The sequence below is a fragment of the Drosophila serrata genome, unplaced genomic scaffold, assembly GCF_035046125.1.
Source record: "Drosophila serrata isolate PLE 108 unplaced genomic scaffold, ASM3504612v1 contig_184, whole genome shotgun sequence".
NCBI classification, from domain to species: domain Eukaryota; kingdom Metazoa; phylum Arthropoda; class Insecta; order Diptera; family Drosophilidae; genus Drosophila; species Drosophila serrata.
In genome coordinates, this window is record NW_028257082.1 from 6,909,716 (window position 1) to 6,933,352 (window position 23,637).

Sequence of the window (23,637 nt, forward strand, 5' to 3'; positions counted from 1 at the left end):
ACCTTTTATGTTGAGTGGACGCGACGAGAAATAAGAAAAAGTGAAACGAGGACCATGGCTTTGAAGAGCTGCAGAGATTCCAATTTAAAAGGCAACAGGATAAAGTCAAAGCCGCAGAGCAGGATATACATACATCCATCCTATGCCAGACAGCCATAGTCCGAAATGCTGCACAAATATAATTATAAACGTCTGCTTGGCCATTAGGTGCTGTGTTGGAAGTACCAAGGCTCTCCACCGCCTCCTCGGGGCATCCATTTAGAGGGTGTGGAACCCCACGCAGATGGCTCTAAATTTAGCCTGTCTGTCTGGCAGGTTCATGGAAATTGTCGCATCAAGTGAAAACATCAATGGACATTTTTGGTGGGAGGAAAAGTGTAGAAGGAGAAGCTTTGATTTTCACTCAACGAGAGTTTTTTTTATCTGCGCAGGATTGACATTTGCCAGTTCAGTTCAATGGCCACGAAAAGGCAATCAAATTGATGACTTTGGGTGGTGCCGATGCCTCACCCCGGTTTCCTGTGGTTACATTTCAATTATGCTAATTACAAGCAGCCATCAAACACCTAATGGACCCCGGGGTTAGGATTTATGTGTCAGTACCAACCCCATTTTCCCCATTTTCCCATCCTACGCAAAAACTTCAACTCTTCTCTGACTGTCTGTCTCTTGGTCTGTTGTTCGCTTTGTCATTGAGCTATTGCGGTTTGGCTGCTAATTTATGGGCTTGTTCTGGGCCATTTCAAGCCCCTTTTGGAGTACGCCTTCCCATCTGTAAATAAAGCAAAGCAAGTAGAAGCAAAAGGCGGGAGAAAAGTAGTTTTTCCCCTTGGAGGTTGTAAACATGCCGCATATACACAACAAAAGGTTTTTTGTTGCTTCCTTGGAGTTTTTGCCCCTGAAAAAATCCTGCGCAAAACTAAATAAAAGGAGCTGCAGGAAGGAGTAGAAGATATTCCTCTTTTGTCCTGGCAAATGAAGTACTCAAATTACAGGAGATATACAAGTGTGTTCGTTGCCATAAAGCTGTCTACACCAATCCCGATAATCATCTAAGGGCTTGCGCCACTCCATTTCAGGACAACAAATTTTATTATGCAGAAGAGATTTCTTTTCCATAAGATTATTTTGTTTGTTGTGCTTTGTTCTTGTTAGTTTTGCGTGTGTAGACTTTGTAGGATATGTAGATGTCTAGATATGGTGGCATTAAAAAATAAACTATTCCATATTGTTCTTCTGCCAAAGGAGGAGAGGCAGAGGCCTCTAGAGCCCAAGAAGCTTCTTTCACAAAAGACTGGTTCCTACAACACTCTGCTTGCAGTTTCTCAAGAAATCCTAGATGGGGTTTTTTTTTCCCAGAGACTTGGCAGCTAATTTGAAGCCGGCTATAATAAAGCTTAAGTCTAGTAATAAACGCGGTTATTTAACGTTTTTACACAAAATCTTGGCTTGAGTTTCGTTTACTTTTGGAGGTAAACAAGGCGAAGAATAAGATGGAGATGAAAAGTCTTGATCCATTCCTCAAGTTAATTAAAATTTCATCTAGCCAGAGGTAAGCAGGCCGACTTCTTGGGATACAAAGGCATTTCAAGGAATGCAGCATCCTTCTGACTTCATGTATTATTCAATTTCAAACTGTTGCTAACTAAACCAAAGTTGTAAACTACGAAATTCCAACCGCAAAAGTGGTTACAAATGCATCAAGTTTGCTTCGAATGCCGCATATCTTCGTTATTACCAACTGGTAGGGCATCATCGTCATCATTATAGCCTTCACCATTATGGCCATCATTCAATTCAAGTTGTGTCACTCCACGTTTACTCGTTACCGTCTTCGATTTCAATCAATGTTCAGGTTCAGAGCAGCTTATTGAGTTCTCCGCATTCTTTGCTTTTCCTCTCCACCATTTCATCCTTTCAACGTAAAGCTTTTGTTTTCCCTAACCTAGCCAGGAGGGGGTTTTCCGCAGGCACACAAAAAGAAATCCATTGAATAGGGAGCGGAGGAGTTAAGCCTTTAGCAGTTTATGACGCGTCAGTTTCAATGAGTTCGTGCCTCAATGGATACCTCCAATGTCGATGATGATGAGGATGATGATGTTGCAGCTGCTGTTAAGCAGAGATTAAATGGAAAATCGTTTGGAAAATATATGTATTTAACCAGTAGAAGGATCAAGTTCACTCGACTCGCAGATTACCACCCAAGCAACGAGCATAAATTGTGGTATTATAAAATACGAAATTGGAGAGCATTCTGATTAGTGATTGATTTTTACAATTTATAAGATCTTTACAGGGACTTGAAGTTTACTGGAGAGTCTTGAAATAACCTGTTCAAACTACCTGCTGTACTTGTTCTCTGATCAACTTACGAATTATATGAATTAAAACCAAAGAGTCAAGTATTTAACCAAACCATATTCCTGCCTTCCAAAATTCCTCTATTATCATCCTGTAAGAACCATTTCCATAGCATTCCCGAGTAAACTGAGAACACATATTTTACCTGCAAATAAAAGAAACCAAATACATGAATTAGTAATTGAAAGGCTTCCAATTATTAGAAACTACATAAATGCAATATAGGCTAGCATAACCTCAATGTTCTTTTATGTTAACAATTCTCCACCCTCTCCATTGATTACATGGAAATCGATAAACAGAGCTCGATTACATTCCCGATAAGATATGATATATTTATGTACAATACCTTCTATGTGCAAGACTATAGCTGCCGCCATATTGATAGCTCTATCGAAGTGTGTCAAAGAGCGGCTGCCATTGGAAATTATAAATCAATTTCCACGCATTCACCGCCGATCGGCCGTGATAAGATTGCCTCTGCCGGTAAGGGAAAAGGTCGGATCATGGGGCTTTAGCATAATTACGAAACACGACGGACGACGGTCGACCAGAGTCGCGAGGAAAGGGCAACTTAAGCGGCTTACTCTGTGCTAAGACCGTGTCTCAGGTTGTCTCCACGGATATGTGATTGTGTGTGGGCATTCGTAGACCGTATGTGATGTTTTAATTAAAGGCAACCGACGACGACAACTGTCCGGTCTAAGCGTCGCCAGTTAGCAGGCACAACTATCGGTCAATAACTTGGCCCAGGCACGCGCCACACACAGGCAAACTCCAGTAACTCCAACTAAGGCCATGGAAAACACACACTAGAGTCAAGTTAAGGAAATTAATGATATCTAGGGAAGTAGCCATAAGGTTTCTTTTTTGCTTTTGGATGGAATATAAACGTGTGCCTAATCAAAATATTCTAATGCCTGAGTGTTTACCTACGAATTAATTTAATTTCCCAGGCAAACATTTAGGCTTTAGCGAACCTTCCCTGTATCTGTTCATCTGTCCAGTTGAGTTTGCTTTTCTTTCTTTGTGGCATGAGGTTTACTCAGGGCTTAGCCAGAGACCAGAGCATAAAAGAGTTGCTTGATTGCTGGGCAAACGGAGCTCCAATTGAATTTTACTCGCCATCTAACCCAGAGAATGTCCAATTATTCGAGGACAAACGAGTTTTTTGCATGACCGGAAAGAAATAGGGATTCCTGGGAGCGGCAGGTTCATCCACATCCATTCCATTTAATTGCAGCAATCAAATGGTTTTTGGGGCGGTGCCACCTGGGAAATTTCCTCTGACGCATATATCATTTCATTTGCCTTTAATTTGACACATGATGTGCGAGTGAGGGGCATTTCTGGGGCCTCGGCTTCTTCCTGTTGCTGCCATTTGCAAAATGGCCGCCAACGACGTCGCAGTTGTCTAACAAAATGGCCGCCCCGACGTCTTCCGTTTCCCATTCCGCCCATAAAGGCCATATACACTCACAGACCCGCACCCAGAGTTCATTGGTTCCTGAGCGGCATTTTTCACTTGCTCTGGCAAATGACTTTGGCCACATGCTGGGGCTCGCTTTTCGCCCAGTGAGTGACTCCCCCTGGTTTTTGCCCAGCATTTTCTTTCCCCCAATGTTTTCCTCGCCCCAAGCAAGTCGCTAAGCTGGGCTAAGTTGAGCGCTTTTCCGCTGCCGGCGTTGCCTTTTCTTTGTCCTTTGGCATCCAGCGACAACGAGGACGTGGCTTGTTGCGCAGCGAAACTTTTGCATTATGAAATTGTAAATGTTGCCCAACCGACAGTTAGCAATGTACACCAAACAGTCAGGAAAGTGTCCTTTTTATATTAAAAAAAAAAAAAGAAAATGTTTAAGTAAAAATACATCCAAAGCAAACTTTACTCTTAATATACACACAAATAAATTATAAAACAAGCAAAGAATATAATTCTCCAATTCAATCAAATATAATTGTTCAGTTTTTTTTACATAGTATGAAGAGCTAACTAAAATAAACAATATAAAATTTAAGAAAAATAGCTTATAGCTCCCGATTTTCTTAACCATCAGTTTTGCTCACCAGTGTTATTACGCACTTTTTTCGCCCCGAGCTGTCCAAACGGTTTAGAAAAATCGTTTTGCAGTTTGCCAAGGAGGAAAACAAACTTTTCACCCCCTTAAAATGAATTTTCATCTATGTGTGTATATGGTTTGTGGTATGAGGAATTAAATTCTTATCTTTTGTTCAAAGTTTTTGCCCAGCATTTGTTTTAGGAACTGATGCTTTTGCCTTGGCCTGACTTAAGTGGATTTATCTAAAGCAAAACACAAACATATTGAAGAAATTTTGACTTAATCTGAATTCACTTTGAGTTAATAAAGAATATAAGTCATTTATGCCAGCAAATATTTTAGTGTAGGATTTTTACTATATAAGTGTACTTATAGTATAATATATTATCGACTTAAAGAAATACCTTGTTTGATTACTCAAAGCTATTTTCTTGCTTTCCAACATTACCTTCCGAATAATCCCAGTTTTCCAGTCGGAATGATTCACTGTCTGAGAGATTAAAGTGCATTTTCCGAGACTCATAATGATCCAGGCCCTATGCCAATTTCCCTTTTCAAAGGGAGGGTTATTCTCTAGGCACGTGTGCGTGTAAATATATCCCTTTTGCCTCTGTTTTCTAGTTTTCTACATATTTCCCTTGTTTTCCGGGTTTTCCCATACACCACCACCACCACCGATGCCGCCCTGTGAACTTATGCATCGCTGCGCTTTGACAATCCATAATCCCCCGGCAGTAAAAATATGGATTTCATTTCATGTTCCATATTTTATGGCCGCAAAAGCAAAATTAGAGCGAGCATTTGGAAATGAGGAATAGTTCTACCCAGTGCTAATGGCCAGTTGTTAAACTTTCAAATTGATCTATGAATTTCACAGTCGGATGCGGATCCAGGCCCGATCTTTCTCTCTACTCGTTTGATGTTTTCTTGGCCCCCACCGATTTTTTATGTACATATATGTATAAAAAAAGAGGGCCTCCGCCGCTCCCTAGAATCGGGTATAAATCGTAGTGTCAAAGAGTGCTGGAGAATATAAATTTATGATTTATCGAAAGCACATGCGTTACCTCCTACAGGAAGTGCCCATCTGCTCATATAGACTTTGTGTTGAGGCGAGTTTTTCCCAATTATTATTAGCATTTTACAATCACTTTGGGTATGTTTTGAATGCTTCTTTAGCGCACATTTCAAAGACCACACCCCCGAGAAATGAAGAAAATATCGAAAAACATCGACAGATGTTTCAAATACCAGCTGGTGATACTCCAGGGATTCCACCAGGAGTCAAGTTCAATTTGTTCAAGTCAAGTAACAAGGATAATTTCGAGTGGAAAGTTTGGTCTGTGTCAACTCTCAAAATGTGCATTTAAACAAACTGCACAATTAAATGAAAATTAAGCGGAAGTTGTGGAAAGTGGAAGCATAAGCAGCTGCTGGCTTGAGGTGTCGGAAACACTATCCAAAAATAGCCGGAACATTTTTAAATTAATGTCTGACACAGACTTATGTGCAGGTTAAGTGCCGCTGACAGATTTTGACACATTGCGAGTATATGGCAGTGTCACGAATTGAAATGGATATGGAGAAAAGTGTTTGGTTTTCTGTTAAATCATTGTTGTGGCTTTGATTAGGACAAAAAATGCAATGTGAAAGTATATTGGGAAATGAGCACTTCTTTAATTAACATATGTTGTTGTTTTGCTTTTCTTTCTTCATTTTCTTTCGAACAGCTGCTGCGGTCTGCAACTTTTCCCAACCAGAGTGGTTAACGTGTTTGTTGTTTCTTTCGGTTACCAATTTTTGCCGTCTCTGGTTGCCTAACAAATTAATTTCATATTATATCCGCCCCGCACGTTTATCCACAGTTGAGGTTAACAAAATAGAACATTATATTATTATTATTGCTCAGTGATTCTTTTGTATTGTTTTATTATTATCAACATAGAGATCCATATAAGAATAAATCGATCCCTTCCATACTCCTTCGACTAATATTTTGATGGAAAACATATAGCTGCCACTGGGAACAGGAAATTTGGAGAACATTTTTTCGTTCAAGACAAAGTCCTTCAGAATTAAGTCACTCTGCTCAAAAGAAAGGATAGCAATAAGGCAAAAAAGTAGCAAAAAAGATACTACTTACTGTAATGGGACAAGTGTAATTCATATTTGTGTAGGGCATTAATGCTCTATAGAAATAATGGAACACGCTCGCGGGATTCGGGTGCCTTTGGTAGTGACAATAATCAACGGTGACATTGAACAAGAAAGGATGGTATCCGGATAGCTTTCGCCAAACGCCATAATTAATGGTCACCGATTTGATAGGAATTTGTAGCATTTTTAAATGGACATTTGCTCCGATAATTCCACGACCCAATACCTTTAACCGGCATAGCTTTACTTCCAAAAACGATTTGTCCTTTGCTTCACACTTTATATTCGTGTGACGTGTTGTTAAGTCTCCCAATATCAGGACACTTAGGATCCATACAAGACCAACGATATGTATAATCCTCATGATACTAAAGTTTGTCTGTCATACTGTCTGAATTAATATTGTATAAAGTCAAATAATAAGCTTGAAATATCATTATTAGTGCTATCTTGCGTGGTCATCTTATAAAGTCAATCAACATTACATAGCCTAATCATTTCAACTATTATAAAGTGATTAGCAGTTAATTATATTATACACCGTACACATTAGTTATAACTCGGATATAGTACTTAACATATTCTCATTCTTTGATTAGCAATTTTTTCGACAAATCAAAATTTTGAAAATCTCATAACTAAGTCAAAAAAGGATTAATTTTAAATCGGATAGCATTTCTATGTTAGTTTTTGCCAGGCTAATAAATCTGCATACTGAATTTAAAATATTAGAAAATTATTAGAAACATTACATTTTTGCCGGCTAGATCGATTCCGATATTGATCCTGATCAGGAATAAAGGTAAAATTAGTCTAAGTAAAATAATAATACCCTTGCAATAGAATGAATATATGATTTCTATAAAATGCACCTCCTAAAACATATTCAAAAATAAAATAAATATCGATTTCTTGTATAAACCTTTTATAATAGTGGTTTCCTACAATGTTTTCTGTTTTATCATTTTAGAAAACCATTAAAAATTAAGATAAACAACAAATTAATATAGAATTTAACTTTTAAAATAACATACATAACCCATACTGCATTTTATCAAACCGGTTTCAAGTTCTCAACTGATTATTCAGATCATAATAATGCAATGTATTTCTCAAGGGTTATTATTTTGACCTTTGCTGTAAATGAACGTTTAGTTCTGGTTCCATGTGTGTGTGTGTGTGTGTGTGTGTGTGTTTGTGTGTGTGTGTGTGTGTTTGTGTGTGTGTGTGTGTGGGACAGACCCTTGGATGGACAGCAAACTACTATCCTATACCATTCCATCCTTCCTTGAGCAGCAGTTCCAATTGAAATTAATGCTTTTATGGTTTCTGCAGCGACCGCACACACAGACACCATAACGATGAAAAGGGAAAATACGACAGCTGGACATCCGACAAAACAGTTCTGTGCCTTCTGCTAGATATATATTTATATATATACTCGATTTTCCTAATGCCAATTTGCCATGGAGAGTTTCCTGCAAAAGTGACAAAAGAAAATGCCATGAGGATGGACTTTTCTTTTCCTTTCTCGCCCTTCTTTTCTCAAGTTCTTCATCGTTTTGGTCTACTCTTTGTTTCGCTTTTGGCCATGGCAAATTGGACATTCTTCTTCAAATTTCCTGTTTATGCTCCATAAAATCCATCGAAGCGTTTAATATTGGCAACTTAAGTTGGTGGAAATAAAGGAAGCCGGCAGGAACAACGTGCCAAGTACGTGGTCTGGGATTCAAATTGCTTTCAGTTGAGGTATATGTAAAGTGAGGGATGTGCTGGCGTCTGGCATTGAATTTATTTGCTGTCCTCTGAGTCACAAGATTCAAGACAGTAGTCAGTCAGTCAGCTGACTATTCGAATATATATTCAGAGTTGATCTGTGTCCAGCTTAAAGTGAAAAAGTTTGGCAGAATTTCAATTGATATTGTGTCAAAGTTGACAGCTCTAAATTGATGAAATGCTTTCCATAATATCTTAGAAGCAGTCGAATATTTTCGGGAATAAAACACTTTGAAAGTAGCTTATTTTAATACTAAGCTCCAGCTTAAACCCCAAGACTGAAATCAAAGATTTATTTGATTTAATAGTCTGCTTCAAGATACAAAATTCTAAATTGCTTTCGAGTTTTGTGAAGCTGAAACCTGAGTAAATTGCAATTGCTAGAAGCTGAACTGCTACTGATAACTGGAAACTAAAAGTTAGCTTTTGCAAAAATCGAGAGAGAGAGAGGCCATCATAATCATAGTTTGTGATTTTATTTTTTACACTGGCATATCAGTTCAAGTGGGTTTGGTCCAGCTGGAAGGGGATTATGCAACTCGTCTGGGGCTGGAAAATGCCGCAGTTGCAGTTGCAGTTGCATTTTATATATATTTTTTGCATCTTGCAGTGGCATTTTGCAGTTGCATCCCACGCATGGCTTAGGCGACTGGCGCCTGCCCACGTTTAGGCTGTTAATTGAATTTTTCATAAAATATATACAAACACACATGCAAATACATACAATAATAACGAAACTTATCGGAAAACATTCGCAAAAATGTTGTGCCAGAAACGGGTTTTTTTATATTTTCGATTTGATCAAATTTATGTCAATTTCAGAAAGTGTTAATTGCTCTTGACGTCGATTTATGTGTGGCACATAATTTTATCTGTTGGATATAATGATGGAAAACCAGCCAGGCGGCATAACAAGTGCATACTTAGTGGCGCATTAGCTGGGAAAACACTCTGAAAAGTTTGGCTAACCATGGATGGAAATTTGCATAAATTCTATCTAAATTGGGAGCGAAAATGAAATAATGTTTGCATAGAGTGTCATTCGGTTTGATTTATATTTGATGAACATGGAATTGGATATGAGTATGCGGCAAACGTTTTGTTATTTATCGTTTTGTCATATGTAATTCCCCATGATTTCTATTTGATTTTATGTTTCCTTTTATTATTAAAGTGAAAGAATGCAGAGAATTTTGATGGGGAAATGCAATTAAAACCAAAAATACCCACGAAGATCTGACACACTTTTTTCAATACAAATTCCACCAATTTTCAAAACTTACGTAAAAAGTATCCCAGGCTCAATTTATCATCATAATTTAACCATTATCAAGCTCAATGTTGATACTTTGTGTGTGCACTCACCTGCGAAAGAGAATGGAAAGACAGGGAAGAGAAAACCAATTAATGAATAATGAGTTCTGTAGTTTTGTCGAATAAAGCAAAAGTTATAAGTAGCCCATTATTCAAACTGAATGCATTCACACCTTCCACACACACGCACACTCTTCTTCAGCTTCCAACTTAATTTTAAGGCCATAAAACTTTTCACAAATAATTTCTTCTCATTTTTAGTTTTTGTTTACACCCACTCAAATGAAAAAAAGGGGGCGGGAAAGGGCAAATTTGATAAGACAGAGCCAGAATTATGAAAATGAAAAATGCCATCAAAGCAGCGTAAATCATCTGACTTTGACATGTATTATTATTTATGGCCAAAGGGTCTCTCTCTCTCGACCCCAAAGGGGGGAGGAAAAACACATTACTCTTGACTGCTGTTTGTTAAGTACAAATCAGGTGGCCATAAAGGTGTACAAAACAGAATAGATAAGTTGACTATTTATGACAGCATTGATAATTGTTTAAATCACTGTTAACAGCTTAAATGCACGTATTTAAATATATATATTCAAGAGAGACAGAATAGTTCTGCCATTATGAATCATCAGCGGAAGGATGAGCAGGAAAGAAAAACTGAAAGCATTTGCCATTTGACTTCTGTCCCGGGTTCCCGTTTCTGAATTATATGGCATTTTATTTTAGCTCTCGGAAAACCCCACACACAACACACACTCGCACATCCCTCAAAGGCCCTCCTTGCCACTTCTACCAATGTCTCGACGGTTGGCCCCGTCAAAACAACATTTCTGCGTTGGGCAACCGCAGAGAGTCAAGCAAACAACAGTGCCAGCGACAACCAATACACTGGGGGAAAATGTTTCTAAAAGTTTTAGGAATATTAAGATAGTCTCGATCTTAAAATGATATATATTTGATGCATAATATACCCAAGTTTGAAGGAAATAGGATAGGAACTAGGTAATAAAAAGAAGGTATCTATACGTAAGGTAAGGTTCTGATAAGTCAAGTATTCAGTATTCACAAGGAAGCTTAATTAGGAGCACTATATAGTAATATCATTAGTATTTGAAGTTACTTGGAGATCGTATCCTTAATAATAACTAAAACCATTCAAACTTCTTCTCTTTTCATTCCACCTATAATAGTTAACAGATTAAAGATCTTAAATCATCTCATTGTCATAACATTTCCCTTCTACCACATGTTTCAAATTTTCCAATGAGTTTTCCGCGGTGCAGTGAAAATTCACTATGGAATATATATATATAATAAAGTGAAGCTGTTGAGAGCCGCGTTAGATGACGATGACGATGCTCACAGCTCGGGCTCCGAGGGATGGGAATGGGAATGGGAATATAAACGCAGATGAGGATGAGGCTGGAGGGGATGAGGGTGTGTAGGGGTCACCCAAGTGAGGGAGGATTGACTGTGTGGCAAGCGTCTGTTGCAAAATCGAAAAAATATTGTGCGTTAAGAGGAATGGGGTTGGACTGGGGCAACAACAGCTGAGCACAGGCCTTCCAAGGCGGCGGTGAGGGTGGAAAAATCGATAAATGCCTCGAATGCATGAATTATGTGTCTATGTGCACGCCCTGTCCACCAAGCACACTCCTACTTGGAGATTCAGCTCGGGTTAAGTTCAAGTGGCAGCTCATTGCACTCGGGCCATGGAGAGACACAGAGATACATTTTACAATTTCGCATTTAATTTTCCAGAGACAGCCGCTCGGATTGGGTTTTATGGCCCCCCGGCAGCAATTGGCGCCCACACGCGCTGCACTCGCCTGGATTCTGTTGCAACAACAACTGGACAACAAACAACAGCGCCAATGGGCCACACACTGCCCACATTGGAGTGATGTGGTGTGGTGCTGCATGGAGTGACCGCATTAGATAGTCAAAAATCCCTCCCGGCCAGAGCCATGAATGTTTTGGCAACTCATATGCAAATATGCAACCAGTTGACGTCGCCGTCGTCTGGCTGGGAGAACGAATGGGTAAACAGGTCGAGTGCCGGTGGGTAAATCAATGAATGTGTTTGGACAAGTGTATGTGGCCATTGTGTCATCAAAATCCCTTACACCATTTCCAGATATCCCTGAGGCATTAAGCCATAAGATACGACGAATGCTTATACCAAAACCATTTGCATTTCATTTCTATTTAATGTCAGTGATGGGAAATAGAGAGGTTACAGCCTTTATACACTAATAATATCAATAAATAACCATTGAAACCTGGTTCGTAATAGTAATATTTAATATCAGGAGAGCCTCAAGAAACTTGTAATTTAAATATACTTTATTTTCAAGGTTCAATCACATTTCTGATAGATTACAGCTCATCACTGATCATAACTTTTGTGTACAACCGCAAATTGCATTATTTGGGCTTTAAACAAAAAACCCCAAGACTTAATTAAAATTGAATGGTTGGTCTCAGTCGTCCCAGAGGGAAATCGTTATCTCGTTTATAAATTAAGCAGCGGAGAACAGTTGAACTTATAACCCAGAGCTAGTGGGGCTGCTGCTGGCCACAAAACCAATTTTGGCCGTAACCAACTGGCAACTTTCATAAATAGAAAGCGTTTCTGGGATGCATTGCATATCCAATTGGTAAATGCTGATACGATTGTCTGGATTGTGTGCTTGTCTATCGGCCTGTCTGTCTGTCTGTCTGTTGGTCTGCTTTTGGCTTTATAAATGGAAAATAAGAAAATGAAATAAAAACACTCGCTGGCATTGCCAACAATAAATTTTTCATGCTCGACACAAACGCACCATGTACGTACATACAAAATTTATTTATGACAGCACACACTCAGGTCGAGTTCGCTTCAGAGTTGACCCCCGAAAAAGTTATCTATAGATCGACGATGTCTTGGGTTTTCTCCCGCTTGCCACATACTACATACGAGCTGATAAATGGAAAATCGAGCGCAACGATCCGATTCCAAGCCTCAAGTCGCGGTGATAAGGCAATCAATAAGGCAAACAAACTTGGGGGTTTATTGAACCCCCCCCCGCCCGGCTGTCCCTTGGAAAATAAGGGAACCCATATACCCATTTCACCTCCACTTCATTTTGCCGCAATGCAATTAAGTGGATTTTCGTTTATTTTTCGATTGCAGTTCCCCCTTCGTACCGCAAGCTTTGTTTATTTCTTGCTTAATGGTGACTTATGTCGCAGTTCGATGGGGTTTTCCTTTTTGGGGCCTCGCTAAATTGCCAGTTGTATATCGTAAATATGTTGGTTTAGGAATCAGTTACAATCATATTTAGATATGATAATGCTGTAAATATTTGCAAGCGAATCAATGTCCTCAGAGAGAATCCAGAACCCAAAAAGAGATGGCACACCAGCACACACACGGGACACTCTCGGGTGTCAGGCAAAATATTTGTGTGGAAAATATTTACACACGACTAATGCCAGAGACTCAAGGTGGCTGAGAAAGATTTGGACAAAATATTTGTGCGTGTAAACAAGCCACAGTGATAATGATGATGATGGTTCTTCTAGGGTTAAATTGAAATTCATTCCTCGTCTGCGGGAGCGTGACCGATCCCGATCTTCTTACTTATAAATGATTTGATTGACATCAATAATTGCATGTACATACATTTTCCAAGCTACCAAAAAATATTGGAATGGTAAATTGAAATGGTATAGAGAAGAAACCTTAACAAACAAATTTGCATATGTGTCTCTAGCGACAACGACGGTGTTTGCATGAAAAATAAACAGAACTCTGCTGATTGACGTTGAGAAACGTTCTTGCAAAGCATAATTAAATGTATTTGATGCGGATGTTCTCGTGACTAAGTACTGTGTATATACTTTCCTCTTTTTCTTCGTCAGAAGGAGAATATGTTCTACTTTTGAGGGAATATTTAGAGAAGTTTCGAGGGATGCTTATTAGAAGGAGTTTCAGGCAGCTAAGTAATTTAATTTAACTATTAAAGATCAAAAAACTAAGCACGGTATACAAAGCAAATCAAATTTATAAGGAATTTACAAACATAAACCCTGTTTGGTACTTAGAAGTGTATATTTTGTATATTGTTTAGTTATACTTGTGGAATTTATATTTAGAGTGAAATTTGCTACATATTAAATATACAACTTTTAATCAAATCACTTTGAATTAGTCTACTCCACTTCATAGCTTATTTAATCTATCAAACTGTTAATTGTAATAAAAACAGACTTTATATAGCTTCCTCAATCTTCTTACCCAACTCTTTCTGGGCCTAAAATATTCACTAAACTTCCCATTTCACGAGGTATTTAGAAATCGGTTCCCTTGAACCAGCCATTGCTGCTCCATGCCTTCGCCTGGTTATTCTTTTTCAGATCTCGTCTCATCAATCACGTTTTGGCAGCTCCACATGCTTTCCATCTAGCTCCTCCGCCGCACAACAAACACACACACACACAGCACACACGGCACTTCCCTCTCAATACCCGTCTACGTGACTTCCGACTCTTGGCTTTGCCCATTTGTCCCGCGAGCTTTGGAATTCAGCCTGTTCTCCTGGGTGATGCGGTTGGTTCCAGTCCAGCTCCCCAGCAGCTTCTTCGCCAACGTGCATTTATCTACTTTGCTGTTGTCATGTCAAACACTCGGCAGAAAAGTTCAAGTGCGGGTCCCGGGTCCCTCTGCCCTTTTCTGTTTTATTTCTTTCCATTTTTTGCCCTGCAATTTCACGCTTGTCGGGTCGAGTTGGTGAAAAAGTTGGTCTCTTTATACCTGGCGCTAACTTCCACCCTTATCGTGTGAAATTTACAAACATCGGGCAAAGTGTCGCTGGCAACACAAAAGCTCATTTGTCCAATGAAAGTAAAATCAGCTTAGAGGCCAAACTATATATATTTAACATACAGTCATGAGCGGGTTAAGTATTGCTCAAGTTGCGGGAATTACTTTATGGAAGCATCATCATTTCGTAGGCACTTCAAGTGCTTCCCCTCTTGAACAGACTCACAACTTAATTAGATAAATGCCGGCGCACTGACAGCCTCCTCTATTCTCTCTGTTGGTTTTCTAATTTTCTAGTTGTAAAGTGATCCGAGTTCGCCCACATACTTTGCCCTTAACTATCATCATCAGCATCAGCATCAACATCATCGTCATTATCATGGTGGATGCAGTGAAGAGGCCCCTCCTGCAGTCGACTGACATAATTTTATGCTCGACATTCAATTAGGAGTAGGTGTAGGTGCCGTCATCCTCCATCATTCTCCCTGCGGAACTGCGGAACTACTCGGGTGAATGCAAATTGTGAGCAGACAAAAGCAATTTGTGTCATTGCCAGCAGGCAGTTTATACAGTTGAGGTCAACATAATGGTATTTGGAATTTATTTTAATCTTAAAGGTAAATTTTAAATTCTTCGATCATCTCATGAGATGTGGTCGAGCTCTGATCCACAGAAAACCAGCAGGCTTCAAGTATACAATTGTTTCTAGGCTAGAAATCCCTTTAATATCACTTTGCTGAGAATCGACTCTCATTCTAGATGTATTAAGAATAGAAAAAAAATATCTTAAGAAAAGTATAGCTATACCCAAAGCAGAGTTTATAGTTCTCTCATAACATCTCATTTAAAATAGACTCAAATCAAGGAAAGAACATAGTAAGTGGTACCCACAATTAGAGCTATCCTCGTGACCACATCTGTGCCTGACTCTTCAAGAGCTCCATTTTGTGTAGAATAAGAGGGAACCTGGGCTATGGAGATAGGAGACAACACGCACAGAACTTGTACTTTACCACCTCATTACGAGATTTGCATATTTGCATCTGCCCATTGTCTGCGATTCTGGAGAACAAAAGCCGAGAAACAGACAATGGCAGGCAGCCACCGACTCCTACTCAACGACTCAAGGATATTTGCCTCTCAGAAAACTAGACCTAAATTTAGAAAACCACCGTGAAGAAAACGAAAACAGTGTCTGAGAAAACACAACTGCCTTCCTCCTGCACCATAGCTTTTGGGCGAGTCAAGTGTTTTGCCACTTTTGATGGTAAATCTTAAAAGCCGAAGAGATAACTACTGTTAGCTGGTTTTTGTTGGAGTTTTGCAGTCTTAAGAACCACTCGCCTGTCAAGTGTTCCTTCATAAAGTCGCTTACCTAATGGCAAAATGCGTTGAAATCATCGCTAGCTGGCTGGTTGCATTTTACAGGATTTTATGTGGCGACGTTTTCCGCTTTTCCGCTCCACTCAGCCCCATTGACAGCTCAATTCGAGGAGACGCCACCCGGCTGCGACAGAATGTGGCAATGTGGAAATGTGCGGCGGATAATTGCCATTAATCAGGCGAGTCCACACATGGTCATGGCACGTCATAAGCCGCACACAACTCGGCACCACATCTAATCCGCAGTCCCGAGAAGAACAAAAAGTCCGGTCTTTGGGTTCAACATCTCGGAGAGAATGCAGGCCGGTTCGGGGCAAAGGGAATGAAAATCGGATTGGTAATGGGAATGGGAATGGGCTTGGACTTGGGCATCTATGATATATGCAGCACTTAGTACCTACTTAAGTTGCGCGAACGCGGACAACGCTTCAGATAAGATCACACACACAGCTGGCAATAGCAAAGGCCAAAGCGGTTTTGTGGTTTAATGTCGGTATAGTGGTACAAAATCAGTGAAGAGTTTAAATATCTTATTAAGAAAGTGAAATAATGCAAGTAGATTATAAGGATAACTTTTACAGCAATAGCAAAAACAGTGATACGAGTTGAAAGACCAACAGAAGTTTGGAGATTATCAGGATCCTTCTTATATAAGAAAGAAGAGAAGCTTACAGATTAATCAGTATGATCTATACTAAAAAACAAACCTTACGCATTTGTGTACCTAGCAAAAAGTCCCAAAAATTTCCCTGAATTTTAAATCTGCATAAAGTGCGAATTAGTGGTGAGCTCATTAAACCAACAGTAAGTGTCTAAATCAAATAGAAATTCACAGAAATCGCACATTGCTTAGCCAACACATATTGAGGGAATCTCCTAACCACCAATTCCAAAGACCAAATTCATATCCAACCCACTGTGCCAGTCTCCCCCATCCAATAACTAAAAAAAAACAGCAAAACCACGACTTTGACTTCGACAACGACGTTAAAAGTCGAACGTCGACGACTACTGGTGGTACTGACTGCAGACTCGTAAGTGGTATAAAGTACGTGCATTTTGTAGATAATAATAAAATAATAGCAACGGCTGCTCATTCAGCTGGAGTCGAGACTCTTGGCGCTCTTGGATCGTACCGGATAGGATCGATTCGGATCCGATTGGATAGCTGGATAGTTGGGTCGGAACAAAAAGCACAGCGTCTGCGTCGCGGTCGTGTGGCTGTTGTAACAAATTACTTTTGGCTGGGGCCCTCCCCCTCCTCCTTCGATTTTCCTCCGCCCCTCGGAAAACCTCATGGCTTCCGCCGATCTTACTCTAGACATTGTCGTCGCCATTGTCGCTGCTCGTTTTTCATGTTCTATTTTTTCAGCAGCAATTGCAGGCAATAGATTAGGCTGACCAGATAATTGCACAGTGAAAATTAAATCTATAAATATATAGCATTTTATAGATGCTACTTGGGATCATATGTTATAAGAAATATTAAAGATATAAATGTTTTCTTATAAGCTTAAATGTTATTTTAAAGTTGATACAAAGTATTCAAGCATATATTTTCCATGAGATTTCTAAAGATTATCGGCAAACTTTTCCCCAAGTGAAAAGCGGCTAGACAATAGGGGAGTGAGTTGGAGATGGAGGCGGTCGCTTTTCCGTCGCCAATCAAGCGATCGATCTACTTTAAAGGCAGTCGCATGGCCACAGTTTATCGCCGGCCAGCGACGGCATTTTGTTGACCGATAAGCCAGCGGTGTGGAGGGGCCACCAAGATGAGGTTCCAAGAGTAGGAGTGGGGACAAGAGCAGTCAAGTAACTTCCAAAGCCAAGACCAACTTCATTTGCTTTTGCTGAACCACAGCCAAAGCAGCGAGCGACTTTTTTCAATTAATGTAGCCCATGGGCACGCGAAACCTGAAACCAGAAAATGCAAAAAGAACAACAAGGGGAGAGTGAGGTGGTTCTGGTATGGAAGAGTGCTCAGAAGACGCCAAGAGGATGCAGGGAGCTAAAAAACAATGCAAAAACTTTGTTTACTTTACGCTAGCTTGTCTTATCGCTCGCTCCAATGGGCACAAAATAATTACCGAAGCTCGTTTACCCCGCTCCTACTCAGATTTTGAGAGAAAACAACAAGCCAAAGTTAAAACACTCTCAAATAGATCGGTTAAATAGAGAATTTTTAATAAAACTTAATGGATTCTCCTTCAGAAACTAATTCCTTAAGTTAAATGAGTGATTTTAGGGTCATTCTCCTCATACTATATATAAATTCTTACTAAATATAACAAAGTTCTTAAGCGAAACTTTTCTTTACAAACTTCCCACAAGATCTTGAAAGACCTTCGTAAGGGTATGTACAAAAAAGCAGGTAAAATTGAGTTCTTTTAGCAGGGCGTGGCCAGAAAATGATCTTTGGGGCCTAGAGTTTACCGGGCCTGGCCAGCACTTTGGCTAAATGACTGCATTTAAAAAACTGTTGGCGACTTCCGTTTCGCTCGTTTCTCTTACTCACTCTCGGCTCGCATCTCCTGGAGGTGATTAAGTGCGATTCGAGGCGTGGAGGCAGATAATTTCTGATATTTTATAGCCCCGGTGTGGAGATGGAGTTGGAAATGGGAATGGGAATGGGAATGGGTTGGAATGGGAAATGGTAGAGGTGTGAGATTTGCGGGACCAAACTTGATGGCAGGCTGGCTTGTTTTAACGGCACTTTAAGCCACTCAGCACTCAGCAGTGGAGAACAAGTTAAGTATTTTGGCACAGATCGGTTTTGGTAGTGTGGGTTGAGAAACTATTCCGTGTCCTTCGGTGAAATGTGAGTCCGGATCAACCCACGCACCTATGCAAATTGGTCTTAAACCCTAGGAGTACTTGGAATACGCCCTCGCAGAAAAATAAGATACAGAAATGGCGAAACAAGATACACTTTTGGCCAGATACATTTCCTGTGTAAGCCGCCTTGAGATCAGCTCTCTTTCACCCCGATTCTTCGCGAACCCTTCTCCATTTTGGTAGCTTTCGGTCAGAATCAGGATTTTGTGGCTGCGTGCATTGAACTTTGAGCATTTTGGGTTTGCAGAATCAGTTTCGGTTCGTTGTTGCTTGTTTCTGTGTGTGTTTGTTTGTGTTCCTGTGGCGGGTTCAAGTGAATTATTCATGTTGTCATGTCGAATCGGAGGAAGGTGGAAGGCAGTAGGGTTCGAGTTCGAAGCTGTAAACGAAATTGCATTCTGCCAACGCAGCAGCAAATACACAGAGAAGAAAATCAGGGTCAATTAATGATCAACGTAACTAACTCCGAGTCAATTATAGAGCTTTAAATCGTTCAATTTAGTACAGGAAACTAAGCTTAAATACTTATTATTCTTTGGATACATAACTTTTTAATACAACAATTATAATTTCAATTACAAATTTTCCTCTCTGCAGAAATGTGGCTGAGCTTGCAATACTTTTGCTGTTTTGGTGTCGAGTTCGGTTGGTTCCTCCTGCTGTTTTCCATAAAAAATTCCCGCAACATGAGTTTCTCCCAAAATATATATATATGTACATATATATGAACATGCAGCATCTACATGGTGACTGTCTCTGTTGTTTGTTGCCTTGTGAGAATTAAAATATAACACAATTTTGTTTTAATTAAATAACAAGACAAACTTTTGTTTAACCACACTTCATTTACAAAAACTTTATTTGTGCAACTTACAAGGGGACAAAAGCTGGCATTGTCTGACGCCTCTGAACAATGCAAATTTGTAAAAATAGAAAATGAAAATGGGGAAACCCAGGGAAATCGCTTCAAACCTGAGTGAGAGTCCTTTGAGCTGTTCTTCGAGCTAAATATAATTCCCTATGGAAACAAGATTCTCTCGAAAGACGAACAATTTCCGCTGCTTTGTCAACACTTCACAAAGTGACGCCTGAGCTCGGGAAAACACAATTGAGAGACTTTGCATCGGTCCGTAATTAGTCTGCATTCAGCGTCAAAGAAGTGACCTCATTCTGAGACCCTCATTTCTAAACTCTCCTCTCACTCTCCCCGATACTCCTTTTCTTTTTTGCCTCATTGCGACACATCGCCTGGGGCTATGGCCACCATATGGAAATGTTTATTTTGACAAGCGCACCCTCGCAGGAAAAGCGGAAAAAAAGTATGTGTGGCAAGGAAAATGAAGAAAAAGGGGTGCGAAATTAGAATAACATGTCACTCATATATGGTATCACGTAATGCGGCTAAATATGCTATATGTATATGGCCACGGGAAACCCCCGGAAGAGTGGCTCGCCCAGGACACGGAACAACACAATTGCCACAGTTCCCAAGCTAAAAGCAAGCACAGAATTATGGCCAGAAAAGTGAAAACAAAGAGCACCCAACAAATAAACACGAAAATGAGAACAGGACCTCCTCTTGCACGTGAGTTTTTACACGGTAGTTTTACACTATAGTTTGGGTGTGTTTTTAGGAACTTTAAAAGAAAATTACCTTAGGAATAGGAGTAGGTACAGAGCCCTGAGAAAGTTTTAAAACTCAAGAAAGTTTTCTTTGTTTTCCCTAGAGTAATTCCACTTTCACTGAGTATAATTAATAGGTATTTAATGGTCGAGAGACCACCGTAACCTATTGTTGTCACCTGCTTTTTTGTCTGCTGGTTACACCCATGTACGTAAAAGTATTTTTAATTACAGCCCTGGCACATAAAGCTTGACTTTAGGCAAGGGAATGCTTTTAATTAAATCTGGCCCAAAGTCCTGCGACTTATGACATGCCATGACCCGAAAATTTGTTCAAAGATTTTTCATTCCATTTGCATATGACATGTTCACCATATTTTTTACACCCAAAACGTTTTTTTTTTTTGGGGGGGGGGAGCCTTCCTGTGGAGACCTGGCATTGATAAATTCCGTAGCTGATAAAGCGTTGTCTCCCCTCGACCAAAAAAACCTTTTGCTTTATGGGGGTTGGTTTATTTTTCTTGGCTCGCACGAAGGACATTTAATTTGTTTGCATTATTTGCGCTTTTTGTGGTGATTCTGAGTTTCCCTCCCTCATTTCCTGTGATTATGTTTACTCTTTAGAATCGAAAAAAGAAGGCGAAATTGAAATATGATAAGCCCTTAAACCAACCCCGGCTTAGTTTCCCGTCCAAAATCAATCAGTTGATGTATTGTGCAGCTGCCTAACGATCTTTTAACATATAATCTCTATTTATTGGGAACCCTAAATTTGACCTGGAACTGTGGCTGTTCCCGAGTCCTAATTGAATTTTACTTGCATTTGCTCTACCTGCCAGGTAAGATCCCCTAAGATCACTTGCTGGTCGAGAGAATGCCCTAATGATAATGGCCACCATTTTGTCTGGCCTCGTCTAATAACTCGAATATATATTTTGCTATTTTCATAGAATACGGGTGTCACAGTTGGTGTTTGTTTTGACCCACACCGAGACTATTTATTGGCAAAGTCCGTTGGCCAGTCTCAAATTCTTGTTGTGAGGTGCGTTCTTGATTATCTCGTTTCAAGCGAAGCTCATTAGTAATGTTCGAAATTCGAGCCACTATCGAGGAGGAGATAAGCGTTTTCCAACCTTCTTGCTTTTTGGCTCTTATCTGGAGTTGATATGATGGCGGCCAATTTAGGTGAATTACCCAGAATGATTGTCACATGTGGCTCGGAAGGGGTTTCGCGAATTTACGTCAATTTTACGAGAGCCAAAACGAATGGTGAGGTGCGAAATACTCGTATAACTGTGTAGCTTATCAGCCGCCGTTGACATAAGCGTTCCAAATTGTGAGTGCTGTTTTTTTTTGGCGCAAATATACCTGGTCTGTGGCACGTCGACCAGACATTAGGTCGCCAGAACTGTACTAGCGATATTGCAGGGTTTTTTAGTCAAGTATACTAACCAAAAAAGAGGGTCTATCTTAGAGATAATAACAGGAAATGGACAAAACTTTATGAACAGTCAATGTAGCCGTAGGTTAAAATGGTTTCAAATTAAAATTACCCGTTATACATTAAAAAGTCCACTGTTTTGCAACATAAAATTGTTTTTACACTGTTTTTCTAGGGAATTAACAAAACATTTTGTTAAATGGGTTTTGTTATTTATAATAGAATAGTTTTGGACAAAGGGAAATCAGCTTAGTAATGGGGATAATACTGGTAAGCATCGGTAAATTTAACAAATTAATTTGTTAAATGGGTTTGTTTTTTATAAATATTAGTTTTTAACTAAGAAAAATGTGCTTAATAAAGGGGAAAATACTGTCGTTAAATTTTGATTTAAAACTAAAATCCACAGTTGCTTTCCAATTTTGTTAAAAACCTAACACTTATCCTGCAACTTTTATAGCCACTCATACTTTAAGAAAATTTTCTATCAATTCCATTATTTTATGGATTTCTTCCTTACCTTGACTTCCCACTGTGCTTCCAATCAGCTGAAGTATCAGATGCGCGATGATTAGCCAGCTCCCTATATAGAGACCACTGATATTATTTCTGCCCTCGCTGGCCATTTTCCGTGTGTTTTTATCGCCGAATCGAACTGGAAACCGTCGGATAGCGTTTGCAGGTAGTTTGAATTTACCAAGTTTTTGTTTACAACATCTTGGCTTTCGATTTCCTTCCACTTTTTTTCGTATGTGTTTTGTGGCTCCAATCGCCGCTTACTTCTCCTATTCCTTTGCACTCACACTCACGCAGCTAACGCGCACAAAACACAGCACACATACACACATACGCACGCGACTAATGCTCACTCCACTTTTGTTGTGTATTCTTTGGCGATTTGTTTTTCCTATTCTGCGCCTTTTTTATCAATCGAATTTACGTTTACGCTTGTTTTGCCGGCATTCGCCGTTCTTTTCGCTGTTTCAGGTCTTTTTGTTGTTGTTTGGCTGCAGGCGTCGCATTTTTTACAACAACAAAATACTATCAACAAATTGCACACACACACACGGACAATAACGTTGTCTCCTTCTAGCCTGAGCCTTGCGTCGGGACTCACAGCTGCGGTTCTTTTTTCAATCACAACTCGCGATTCACTTGCTGATTGGTTTTTGTCGCTTTACATGTCGGGGTACCTGCGGCTAATCGTGTTTCGGAAAAATTACGCGCACAACGGGGAAAACTTGCGCGCACATCGGGAAATTTTTGAGACAACTGGAAAATGTTGAGAAAAAGCGCGGGGGTTCGAGTTAGTGTGGCCGAAATAATGATTTATATCTTTATATTTGTTAGATATTTTTCAGTATTTTTTCTCTGGCCACTCTGAAATCCTAAGCCGTTACTTTTTTACATTTTACATCCTACACGGCTACGTTTACAGAATTATGGGGTCGAATTCTCACTTTCTTGGTCGAATTCTCATTTTTAAGGTAGAACTTTCTACATGTGGTCTTATTCTCATGTAAAATGTAAAATTCGCTCTCGGGTGCTGACGGGTGGATGTTAGTTAACAGAATTCTCTCTCGGGTGCTGTCGGGTGTCGGTCCTTTTTTTGGTTGTTGAAAATATATTAAAATACCAATATCAGATTTTTTTATTTTTTTATATACTATTTTGGTCACCCAGAAGTTGTTTGTAAGTTGTTTTTTTTAACGCTTACAGATTCTATTGAATTGTATAATGTAAACTTCGTAACATAGACTGTAAATTAACAAAACTCTCTCGCTGCTGTCGGTATTTTTTATTTATTTTTTTTGTATATTTTAGTTTACACGTTTACAGATACATGTAGCATTCTCATCCAGACAGAAACAGCGTAAATT

At 39.6% G+C, this 23,637-nt stretch overlaps 1 protein-coding gene across 3 annotated transcripts in view; it reads right to left on the reverse strand.

Annotated features, from left to right (window-relative positions):
• The window catches only part of fra (neogenin protein frazzled), a 38,477-nt gene extending 15,378 nt beyond the window's left edge, over positions 1–23,099 (reverse strand). For all 3 annotated transcript variants that reach the window (XM_020949811.2, XM_020949804.2, XM_020949799.2), the window contains exon 1: positions 22,278–23,099. In XM_020949811.2, coding sequence (XP_020805470.2) covers positions 22,278–22,383 — 106 coding nt within the window. In that variant the 5' untranslated portion in view covers positions 22,384–23,099. The remainder of the gene's footprint in view (positions 1–22,277) is intronic.
• Positions 23,100–23,637: the final 538 nt, after the last annotated feature.